General features: G+C 42.8%; 1 protein-coding gene across 2 annotated transcripts; it reads left to right on the top strand.

The window, feature by feature from the left end:
• The first annotated feature begins 3,891 nt into the window (after positions 1-3,891).
• DNAAF2 (dynein axonemal assembly factor 2) lies at positions 3,892-12,229 on the top strand. Of its 2 annotated transcripts, XM_019802563.2 has the most exons (3): positions 3,892-5,873; positions 9,092-9,235; positions 10,032-12,228. In XM_019802563.2, exons 1-3 carry the CDS (start codon positions 4,035-4,037, stop codon positions 10,533-10,535), a joined length of 2,487 nt encoding a protein of 828 aa, XP_019658122.2. In that variant the 5' UTR covers positions 3,892-4,034; the 3' UTR covers positions 10,536-12,228. The 2 variants fall into 2 exon arrangements, with proteins under 2 accessions (XP_019658122.2, XP_034504440.1); XM_034648549.1 differs by lacking the exon at positions 9,092-9,235 and having other exon boundaries at positions 10,032-12,229.
• The last annotated feature ends 111 nt before the right edge of the window (positions 12,230-12,340 follow it).

The raw sequence follows: 12,340 nt of genomic DNA, 5'->3' as shown, positions 1-12,340 counted from the left end.
ACCAGAGCTAAATATGAAAGATGACAGGAAGTTATAAATGGAAACTGATACAAAGTGTTCCCTCATTCATTTAATTGTTTCTGTAAGATGAGCTTTTTGAGATCTTTTTACATTTCATGGCTAGAAAGACAGGGTGCATTTGGGACTTAGCAAGGTGAAGTGAAATGAAGCAGGTCTGTTAACCAGGAGCAGGTAAGGTGCCAGAAGCAGACAATGAGTGTTAGAGGAAGACCGGAACTAGAAGTCGGTGGGAACTGCATCGTCCGGAAATGAAAAGCAGAAGTCTGAAAGATGGGGCAGCAAGCAGCAGCGCTGAAAGGGTATCCTGGCTTCTGTTCTGGGGAAAAGCAGAGAGGGGATGTGCTCCCCGACTTTGGCGCTTAGTCAGCTGGAGCGCGGCCGACCTCTGCCAGAAATCTGGGTCGGAGGCACGGTCATGAGATTGCGCCTAGAACAGGGGCCACGTAGATCACACAAGACAGGCGTAAGTAAAATTTCTCTGCTGTGAGAAAAGCAGCTCTTGGTCTCATGTGGGGAAACCACAGGAAGTGCTCTTGGAACACGCAGGTGCACCTGCCGGCCGCACCTGCCGCTGTTCTGCTCCAGCCAGCTGTGGCCGTGTGGGAAGCCGAGCCTAGCGGGCCATTTTGGAGAAATCTGAATTTTCAGGTAAAGCATCCTGACTTTTCAATCACTGGTGATTTCAATCACAGTCTGCACTAAAGAAGACATGATTACAGACTGGATTGTGCCCGTGAATTGCTTTCTCTGCCTTATAGGCACAGGAACTTAATCCAGTGTTCTGTAAAATATACCTATTAAGTAAGATGAATCGGGTCCCAAATCACTCTCCAAAATCTATTGTGGAATTTACTATGTCCTCTTACAGTGGTTGGGGACCGCCCAGAGCAGGCAGGGTAAAATTAAAACAGAATGTTTCAGTACGGACTGTGCACATTCCTGTGTTTTCTGTGCAGTGGAGGCCCCACCCACCATATTTAACCAGTAGCACGGACTACACAGGAGCGGTGGGTGTTCTGCCAGGGAGGCCGAGCTGTAATGACCCAGGGGGTGAGGGTGGAGAGGGCTAGGGATCAAGGCATGATGGCCTTGTAGACACAAGGAATCTGGACGTGGGGCTCCTGAAGGGCATTCAGCAGATCCGGTTTTCAAGATCGCTAAGGTTACTGTGTGGAGAAGAGACTGTAAGAAGGGAAGGCTGAAGAGACCAGTCAGGAAGCTACTGCAGAAGTCTGCGACGGAGATGATGCAGTGGGTCAGAGCAGAAACGGAAAGCAGTGGATGTGTTCGGGATGTGTACGAAGAGACCACAGGCCTTGGTAACCGAACAGTGGTGCAGGGAGGGGGTAAGAGGGATCAAGGATTACACTTAGGTTTCAGCCTTAAGCAGCTGGGTGAATGGTACTGTTTACTGAGACTGGGGAAATAACAGGTTTGAGAGGGGAAGAAAATCAAGATTTCTGTTTGGAGGGGTGCCTAGCTGGCATTCAAGTCAGTGGAATGTGCGACTCTTGATCTCGGGGTTGTGGGTTTGAGCCCTATGTTGGGTGCAGAGATTACTTAAAAATAAAACTTTAAAAAATTGTCTTTCTATTTGGAGATACCTATCACACATCCAGGTGGGGTATCTAGTAGGCAGCGGCATGAGCCTGGAGCTCAGAGGTTAGGTGTGACTGGAGAAAAAAATTTTGCAGTCACTAGTCTCATCCCACATGAGATCCATGAAGGCAAGGATTTTTTTTTACAAGTACATTCAAAAACTTAAATTGAAGTGTGAGATACATACATACAAGTCCCCTATTGTCATTGTATATAGCTCAATGACTTTTCACAAACTGTACATCCTGTTAGCGACGCCAAGAATTAGAATCAGAATACTACCCTCACGCCAGAGCTCACTCCTACTCCCCTCCAATCACAACACTCCACTCCCCCTGAGAAAGGACAATCACTAGCCTGATTTCTGGCAGTGAGATTTTGCCAACTGTAGAACGGAATCATACAGTATGTATTATTTTGCATTTGGTTTCTTTCATACCACCTTGTCAGTAACATTTATCCACATTGTTCATTCATGTCCATTGTGTAAACACATTTTATTTGTCTATTCCACTATTGATGGAAACTTGGGTAGTTTCTACTATTTATTACACATAGTGCTATTACAAATATGCAAATTCTAATATATGTCTTTTGGCAGGGATATGTGTTCCTATTGGATATAAACAACTGGAAGTAGAATTTCTTAGTGACGAGACACACATTACAGTCAACAGAAATTTTCCTAAGTGATTGACCCAACAGATACCTCCAGCATACGAGAGTGCCAGTTGCTTCACATCCCTGGAACACAATTATTTTGTTTGTTCCATCCAGTGCCTAGAACAGTGCCTTACCTATGTAAGTAGTGGGTGTAGCAAGTGTGCAATAAATACCTGTTGAAAGAATGAATCTAAACTTAGATGGCATTCAAAGCTGTGAGCTTGATTAAGATCATCTGGGAAGGAATACAATTAGATAAGCAGGCTGATGAACAGGCTTTGGGTGACTCCGACATTCAGAGGACCAGCAGGAAAGGAACAAGCAAAGGAGGAGGAAAATGGGAGAGGGTGGAGTTCTTCAAACCAAAAGTAAAGTATGTTTCAAGGAGGGGGAGTCAACTATTTTGAATACGGCCAAGAGATCATAAGATGAGGGCAGAAACTGGGAAAGGAGTTAGAAGTTAGGAGTCTGGAATTTAGGAACCTGATATATAAGTCTGGTATTTGTGAGTGTAAATATATTAGTCAAGGAGAGAATGTAAATGAAGAAGAGACAGGGTTTCAGCCTTGAGGCATTTCCACTCAGAAGTGGAACAGAGGCAAACACTTGCAATACAGGCTATTTAGCGACAGGTGTCTGATGAGATGGGAAAGAAATCCGCAGTGTCTAGTCACTGAGGTAATGCCAACAGCAACTGTGCGAAATGTTGACGAAAGTTTCAACAAAATGAGAACAGAAAAACAATCGCTGAATGTAACAACTACCAATTGCTAACTACCTTAGTCAATAAATATTCTGTAACATCACTTTTGAATGCATAAAATCCCGCTGAATGGCCATAGCAAAATCTGCGCACCCAGTCCCACTGCTGAATTCTTGAATTCTTCCCAAACCTGTAGAATCATGGGAAATGTTGCCTTGAGCATGCTCTTAGACTTGGAATGGCTGGATGAAGAATATGTACCTTCTAAAGGCTTTTGATACAGCTACCAAACTACTCTCTAGAAAGGCATCACTACCGCCCCGACGAAATACAGTTATTGTAAAAACAGCCTTCGCCATTTTGATAGGCAGTATGCGGGATCTTTCATTTGCATTTTTACTATTAAAGTCCTGAGGGGCTTGGCTGGCTCAGTCACAGGGGAATGCGACTCTTGATCTCAGGGTCCTGAGTTCCAGCCCCAGGTTGAGAGTAGAGACTACTAAATAAAAAAATAAATAATAAATAAACTTTAAAAAAATGTCCTGTATGCTTATTGATCATTAGTTATTTATGAATAGCCTGCCCATATCTCTTGCCCCAAATGTGAGTTGTTACAGGGCAAACTTTATGGTGAACTGTCCAGAAAACTGAAATGTTGGTTTGGTAAAGTATAGATAAGCTTAAACTTGAATTACAGCTTGTGAATAACAATGTACATAAATGCTGGAAATTACGAGTTATTCCGCAGAAGTAATTGCACCACGGCACAGGAATCTAAAAAGGCAGTACGTAGTGTAGTTAGTTGATCTGAAGGCACTAAGAGACTATTTGTGGCGTTCCCACCTTCCCACTCCAATGCCCGCCCCTCCTCCCGGCTGGTGGCGGTGTCACTATGGCAACGACCACGCGCTGCCCCAGGCTCAGTTCTCCGGCGGTTACCGAACCGGGCCGCCCCACTCTCCGCAGACCAGTCACTGCACGGCGCGTCCCACCCACCCGCTCTCGGGTCGATCTGCCCCGGCCCGAGGGCTAGGAGCCGCGGGGCAGCATGGCCAAGGCGGCAGCCTCTTCGCCGCTGGAGGACTTGGACCTGAGCGGAGAGGAGGTCCAGCGGCTCACCTCGGCCTTCCAGGACCCGGAGTTCCGGCGAATGTTCACCGAGTACGCCGAGGAGCTCACGGACCCGGAGAACCGGCGGCGCTACGAGGCGGAGATCACCGCGCTGGAGCGTGAGCGCGGAGTGGACGTGCGGTTCGTGCACCCGCAGCCGGGTCACGTGCTGCGCACCAGCCTCGACGGGACGCGGCGCTGCTTCGTGAACGTGTGCGGCAACGCGCTGGTGGGCGCGCCCCGCAGCCGAGCCGGCCCCAGGGGCGCGGCGGCCGGCAGCCAGTGGTCGCTGCCCTACAGCCTGGCTCCCGGCCGCGAGTACGCGGGGGGCCGCGGCGCCCGCTACACCGTCTACGACGTGGTCTTCCACCCAGACGCGCTCGCGCTGGCCCGGCGTCACGAGCCCTTCCGCCGGATGCTGGACGCCACGGCCCTGGAGGCCGTCGAGAAGCAGTTCGGCGTGAAGCTGGACCGCAGGAACGCCAAGACCCTGAAGGTCAAGTACAAGGGGACTCCGGAGGCCGCCGTGCTGCGCACGCCCCTCCCCGGGGGCGGCCCGGCCCGGCCCGAGGGGGAGCCGGACAGCCCCCTCCCCGACTTCCCCTACCCCTACCGGGACCCGGCGGCGGCCGGGAGCTCAGTGGTCCCCCGGCCCCAGTCGCCCCCCGCTCCGGAGGCGGTCCCGCCGCCCGCCCCCACCGAGCCTCGCTACAGCGTGGTGCAGCGCCACCACGTGGACCTCCAGGATTACCGCTGCTCCCGGGACTCGGCCCCCAGCCCGGTGCCCCGGGAGCTGGTGGTCACCGTCGAGCTGCCGCTTTTGCGCTCGGCCGAGCGGGCGGAGCTGGAGGTGACGGGGAAGCGGCTGTGCCTCGACTCGAGGCATCCCGACTACCGGCTGCGGCTCTCGCTCCCGTACCCGGTGGACGACAGCCGCGGCAAGGCGCAGTTCAACAAGGCCCGGCGACAGCTGGTGGTCACGCTTCCCGTGGCGCTGCCCCTCGCGCGCCAGGAACCCGCCGTGGCGCCGGAAGAGTCGGTCTACGCGTCCGGAACTGGCGGCGCGGCTGGCGCTTCCGCTCGCGAGGGGGAGGTGGGCCCGGCGGGGGCTTGTGCGGGGAACGGTGGCCCGGGTTCCAGGCCACCCGGGGCCGCGGACGCCGGGATCAGCACCCCGGCTGCCGCTGCGGAGGAGCTCGTCTCCGAGCCCGAGGAGCGGGACGTGGACGAGCAAGCGGCGTGGAAAACGGGCATCGGGGAGGAGCCACCTTCCGTCGCAGGGAACTCACCTGGGGACGGTGGAGGCGGCTCCCCTGGCACTTCATCTGGGGACCCTGACGGGGAGTCTTCTTCGGGAAGAGAGAGTGCGCGCGGAGATCGCAGAGTCGAGAAGCGAGTGATCGGGAGAGCGGCGGGCCGGGAGCCCTCCGATCGAGCCATGGGTGGTCCCGGGACCGCCGGCGAGGGACCTTTGTGCCCTCCGTTGCAGTGTCATCAGGATGAAGAATCCCTGACTCTGCTGGTTCAGGTGCCTCGGATCCAGTCGGGAAGTCTGCGAGGGGATGTAAGCCCCTTCGGGTACACAGTAGGCTTCTCCACCCAAGACTTCGTTTGTTATTCCTTCTTTTTGCAATTTGCTCCGGGGAACAAATTGAGTACCAAAGAACCTGCGATTAGTATTTCCTCAAACAATGCAGTGATAGAACTGGCCAAATCTCCAGAGTGCCGCGGACATTGGAGAGAATGGTATTATGGTTTAAACAAGGATTCTTTGGAGGTAACAGTTCTTTCTAGACTCTTATATTTGAAATATTCCATCCCTACTTTTAAAATTTGCTCTTACAATTGACCCTTGAACTCCACAGATTGGAATTGCCTGGATCCACTTATAAGCGAATCTTTTTGATAAATACAGTATAATACTCTAAGTGTATTTTCTCTTAACGATTTTCTTAAAAACATTTTTTCTCTAGTTTATAAGAATATAGTATATAATACAATATACAAAATATGAGTTAATAGACTGTTTTGTAAGTAAGGCTTCCAGTCAACAGTAGGCTATTAGTAGTTAAGCTTTGGAGGAGTCAAAAGGTGTAGGTGGATTTTTCAACTTGGGGGGTTCCCCCCCCCCCCGTTGAAAGACCAATCGTATCAATGTTTGTTCGAGTGAACATCGAGATCCCTGCACCTCTTGTGGGCAGGTCCTCTAGAACTTGGGGCTGAGTTTACTCAGGACATAATGTTCATGAGTAGTGTGTTAGATTGTAGTGGCTACTATCCTTTCTAGGTTATTGAGGTTCTTGAATTTCAGATTCAGTACTCCAGTATTATTGACAAGTTTTTTTTAAAGATTTATTTATTATTTATTTATTGACACAAGTGGGGGGAAGGAGAGGGAGAGAGAAGCACACTCCCCTGCTGAGCGGGGGCCTCCGCTGGGCCGTCCCAGGAACCAAGACCATGACATGAGCGAAATCAAGAGTGGGCTCCTCGACGGCTGAGCCACTCAGGCACCGCCTTGATAATTTTTTTTTTAAAGTCTGTAAAATTTTAAGTTCTAAGGAACTCTTTATACACATAAATTAACAATTGGTAGTTTTCATTGAGGTATGTATCACTGTTACATGTAATTTTTTTTTTAAGATTTTATTCATTTATTTGACAGAGAGAGAGAGATAGAGACAGCCAGCGAGAGAGGGAACACAAGCAGGGGGAGTGGGAGAGGAAGAAGCAGGCTCATAGTGGACGAGCCCGATGTGGGGCTCGATCCCAAGACCCTGGGATCACGCCCTGAGCCGAAGGCAGACGCTTAACGACTGAGCCACCCAGGCGCCCCACATGTAGTTTTTTTTAACAAATTCAAGGGTTAAATATCCTAGAAATACAACTAGTTGCACAGATTATATATTGAAAATTAAGTTTTTAGCCTTGGGCTGTAACTTGCCAGAAATTTTCATTTCTTCCTGTGATTTTCCTGGATATTTGCTAATAAGTTACATTTTATGAGGGGTATCTTCTGTGAGAAGTGGTTAATTGGAAACTCTCCCAAAATGGTAAAATAAATACCAGGGGGAGGTAAGATACTTTGTGAGAATATAATATGAAATGGACGATCTGTTTATATCATCAGAAGGGGGAAATTTAGAAAACGGCAGCCGTTTTCCTGTAATTGTTTTATTTGTCTATTTATTTTTAAAGTTTATTTACATAATCTCTACCCCTCTACCCAGTCGTGGTGCTCGAACTCACTACCGGAGATAAAGAATTGCATGCTCCTCCAGCTGAGCCAGCCAGGCGTCCCTGGAATTGTTTTAATACATGTAAAAATAACAACTGGAAAGAAAGTTTTATGGATAAGCAGTTGAGAGAATACTAAAGACTGTTATTTTAATCTGATTTTCTAGAAGGTTAACATTATTTTAGCAAAGAAACTAGACCAAAATGGGATTAGGGCAACTATGTTTTATATCTTTGATGCTTGAAATAGATTTATAATTACTTCATTAATCATCACATTTGCTAAAGCTGATGGAACCATAATATTCAGTTATTTTTCTTTACATTTCCCTGGACTAGGCTTTAAGTATTAAAGTAAAAATTTTTTTTTAAATCACAAGAGTAATGAGTGGGTACACATATATGATGATTATATTATATGCATTATATGAAAATAATTATAAAGAGACTGATTTGTGACTGCCAAGGTCAGAATTATTACTTTACACATAAACAAGTACAAAATAGATCTATAAAAGCCTAAATATTCACTGGAAATTTTCCTAGAGCTTTAGGACCACTAAATTCAGTATCTTTTAGAGTAAAATCAGTCATTAGAATAAGGCAAGTTTATGCAAATACTTTTACTCATAACCATTTCCATTATAAGTACTATTTTTCCTTGGGTTAACTAAAGACTAAAAGTATTTGGTGTATTTTTGTGCAATTAATATGTCTTTTCCAGAGGCAGGAACCTTAGAAATGCTTTTAATTGGGGGCTGTTTCTATAATACAGTTATTCTGGAACTTTAAAATAATAGCAAGGAAATTACTCCAAATATAAGATTTTTCTGTACCCAACATTCCCGGTAGGTGTTTAAATACTATTTAATATAAGAGAACTTTATAAGTTTAATAAAATAAGTTTAAATACTATTTAATATAAGGGAACTGTAAACTTGTCTCTTCCTGATTTTGTCCTATTTGGACCAAATAATGAACTGTTTATTTGGAAATTTGTTTTTATGAAAGTATTTTTATTTTGGGCAACATTAAACTGATTTTCTGCATTTTCAATATGGTTATCCCTTCAACACCCTAACTGTATACCTGCATTCACTTGACATGAATATGCACAAGTTGCTTTGTGTTTGGGATTCTGGTGAAAGTGATTTATGCATTTCCTAATTATAGTTTGGAAATCTTTCCATGTCAGCCTCTTGAAATCTACCTCATTCTTATAAATAGCTATATGCTGCTGTCACAATGGATTATCTCAATGCGCAAAAATAGAATGTACTTATCTTAAATATTATATTTGGCTCTTACCTGGCCAAGAACAAAAAGGCAAACTGGTCATGCAAAATTTGAATAAATCCTTTCATATACATTCCTTAGCTGTCTCATTAGGAAGTATTCTAAAATTAAATTACATTTTATAGCTGCGACTGCATTTGTAGCCCTAGAGGTGATGTTATTATAAAATATTAAGGGGAAAAAAAGGAAAGGAGAATACCATTTGTATTTTAGATTGTTACCGGAGACTTAGAGAAGGACTAAGACTTTTTTCTTTTAGGGTCTTTTCTGATATATGTGTATACTCTTGCTCTTCTTACTGCTCTGTACCATACTGTTTTCTTCTGCCAAGATAACATAGGAGTAACATTAAATATTTTAAAAGTGTAATCCTGAAGCGTGTGAGAACTTGTACGAGCTGTTTTTAGATCAACTGTGTCAAAAATGACCTATAAGGCAAAATATTTTTTCTTTTTATTTTAGGAAAGGCTGTTTGTCAGTGAAGAAAATGTTGATGAGGTTCTTGAAGAGGTCCTGAGCCCTCCATTTAGTCAGACAGTGTCCTTAACCCTACCATTAATTGAAGTTCTTCAGGTTACGGATAGTAAGATTCAAATTCATGCAGCGGTAAGGATTTGGTAGCCTTTGTAGTGATTTAAGACAAGGATAAAGCCTGACAGATAATTTTTGATTTCTTGATGTCATAACTTTAAATTAAGTGTACATAATGGCTGGGACGACTTAAGGGAGTAATGACTTTTTTGCATGTATTTTACTATGTGCCAAACACTTCGTGATTCATTTTCACATATATCTCATTTAATCCCAAAATAACTGTCCACTGAGGAAAAGGGAAACTAACACTTGGGAAGTTTGAGTACGAGTCCAGGGACCAACAAGTCTTTTTGACTTTCAAACCATGGGAAGGAGCTATGTCATTCAGTTTGTTCATTCTTTCTAGTTGAACCTTAAGTCTAGTGATTTTTAGTCTTCAATATTGGATACAAATAATTTGGTAACTAACACAATTGATTTGCATATGAATTGAGGAGAGTGGCTCTGAAGAATCACAGAAATTCAAGAAAATTCAAGAATGCCCTTATAAGAATGACTACTAAAGAGTTTTGTAGGCCATGTTAAAGGGTTTATAAGCCAGGATTATTTTATTCTGAAGGAGGTAAGGGGTCATTGAAGGGAATTAATCAAGAATTAATGCCAGGTTTGCACTGTCTGCATTGTTAAAAAATAACTGGCAGCGTTTGGAAGATGACTTTGAGGGGGAAAGCCTGGAAGCCTATCTGCAGATCTGTAAGCATTGTTCCCTTACAACTTAAAAAAAAACAAACAACCAACTATTTCCAGAGAGTACAATAAATTTTCTATTTTTTCCAAAAATTCTTAATTTGTTGTTTCTCTTGAATAGTTGCAAGAATGTAGTAACTCTGAACAGCTTCAAGAAAAGGAAGAAAAAGGCGATGAAGGAAGTCATCTAACTGAAAAAGAAAATAGAGAACATCCTACCACCTCAGCAACTGATTCTGACCCATCCATAGCAGTTAAAGTACTAGAAACAGACGGCTGTGGTTCAGTTGTGTGCCTGCAACAAGAGTCTCTCGATCCTCACATGCTATTTGGAAGGTCTCAGCAACCGGAGTCAAAAACGGAACCTGAATTTATAAAAGAAAAAAGTCCTGTTTACTCAAATGAGGAAAAAGATAACTTAAAAGAACCAGTGATAACAGAAGAGAAAGAATTAGATGGAGATGAGCTATCTACCATACTAAACAAAACTTCAGTTCACAATTTACCTGGTCTTAACAACATAAAAGAAACCAATATGCAGGATGGTAGCGTGCAGTTTATTAACGATCATGTGACTCAATGTGCATTCAGTTTTCATAATTCTTTGCTATATGACTTGGATTAATTCTATATAATTTTAGAGTTTAAAAGTTAAGAGTAAAAAGTTTTTGGACTTAAAATAGATGATCTTTCTGTTAACTACTTTCTTAAAGTATTCAAGAAAGTATAAAAATTTGCAATTTTGATTCTAATGGGAAACTGGAGATTATTTTTTTGCATGGAGACTTTGTATATACAAAGTTTTGTGGAGATTTTTGTGATTCCTCTGATCGATGTATATTTTTTCTAATGGAGAGTTAAACATTTAGTTTTTATGCAACCTGTATGTATTTGCTTGTTTGCTTTTGGCTTCTTTTGTTTACCATTACTTTAATAAAGTTTCAAAGTAAATACTCACTAAGTTGTGTCTGTTACAAAAAGCAATTCTCAAGAATGCAATTAACTAGAAATTAATCAGTATGTGTATGTGTGGGGAGGGGTAGAATTTCAAAACTATGCATTTATGTTTCACTGAATAGGATGTATTTATGCTTGAAATAGAGATTCTTAGAACTTTACTAACCACTATTAACCATCCAATACAAATACACTGAATGAAATTTAGGATATTTGCTTCAACTCTGTATTTTATGTGTGACACACATACACACTATATATCTAGATAGATATAGAGATATATATATAGTTATACAGGTTATATAGTGATGCCTTTAAAATTCAACTTCTTAAAAGATGTTTTTGGAAGTTACTATTACAGTATTGAAACATTTCTTGGTTTTATAGAATACATTTATGAATTTTTCTAAAGCTTTTAAGTAATCTCTATACCCAATCGTGGGGCTCAAACTTAGAACCCTAAGATCAAGAGTCACACACTCCACTGACTGAGCCAGCTAGACGCCCCGACATTTATGAATTTTAGAACAATTAAAAAATCTGGGAATTTGCTCTCATAGGAGAATTGTCTTCACTATATTACATGAAAACAAACCAAAAAGCCAGTATTTTCTAGTCAGTTTCTCTTCTAATCTCTAAAAAAGGGCAACAGATAATTTATCTTAACAGTGGCTAAGTTATTAATATTTATATTGGAAGCCAAGAGAAAATCCAAATAGATTTTTTTCTCACAAAAATTTTGAGTACAGCATAGAAGAAAATGTAGAAAGGAAAATATTTGTTGATCTTATCACTGACCCCAATGCCATGAGCTGGTTTATCTGATCTATTTCTGATTTTAAAAAGCGCATTCAAACTTCTGGCCTACCTTAGTCCTGGAAATGAACCGATTTCTTTAGTTCTCTGAACTGGTGAAAGTCAGATCAGAGCACCAAAAGCTAGTACAAAGCCTGGCAATTCATCCTGTTTACATTTATAACCGCTATAAAATCTGGAACCAAATTGGGCTGTGAGGGTAACATAAAGGTAACTCATAAAGCAAGGGAACTATTTGTTCCACCCACAACGACCATATATGCATTTCTCAACCACAATATGACTCTTAATTTGATGAAATAATTTCAAAGTTGTCCATTTAATACACAATTTTCTTAAACTGAAATGATGTACTATCTACACAGAAACTAGTCTCTGAGTAACTTCTGGTTGATTGCAATTTTTACTATTAAGAGAAACTTCCACATTAAATATGGAATAAATTTTAAGCATGTTTTCTATTATTTGCTGTATCCGTCCTTTTAAAAAGTATGATTTCAGTTAAAATAAAGCTGGCACTAAAACATGTTTCACTTTGGCATGACTGAACTTTCTATCATTTCTGGCTTTCGAAAACAATTTAGGCTGTATTTCACTTACACAGCAGCTTTTTATTGTTCATTATCTATGCTTGGCTAATATGAAAGCCAGTTTCTT

This window comes from Ailuropoda melanoleuca, chromosome 20 (assembly GCF_002007445.2).
Source record: "Ailuropoda melanoleuca isolate Jingjing chromosome 20, ASM200744v2, whole genome shotgun sequence".
NCBI lineage: Eukaryota > Metazoa > Chordata > Mammalia > Carnivora > Ursidae > Ailuropoda > Ailuropoda melanoleuca.
Note: the sequence above shows the minus strand (reverse complement) of the source record. Positions and strands in the feature narration are given on the sequence as shown.

What these genes read in the sequence shown, in the direction of transcription:
- DNAAF2 (XM_019802563.2), top strand. Translation starts at nt 4,035, where the DNA reads ATGGCCAAGGCGGCAGCCTCTTCGCCGCTGGAGGACTTGGACCTGAGC. An exon ending in TAAACAAGGATTCTTTGGAG is followed by an intron (nt 5,874 to 9,091) that starts GTAACAGTTCTT and finishes TTTTTATTTTAG; the next exon opens with GAAAGGCTGTTTGTCAGTGA. An exon ending in AGATTCAAATTCATGCAGCG is followed by an intron (nt 9,236 to 10,031) that starts GTAAGGATTTGG and finishes TCTCTTGAATAG; the next exon opens with TTGCAAGAATGTAGTAACTC.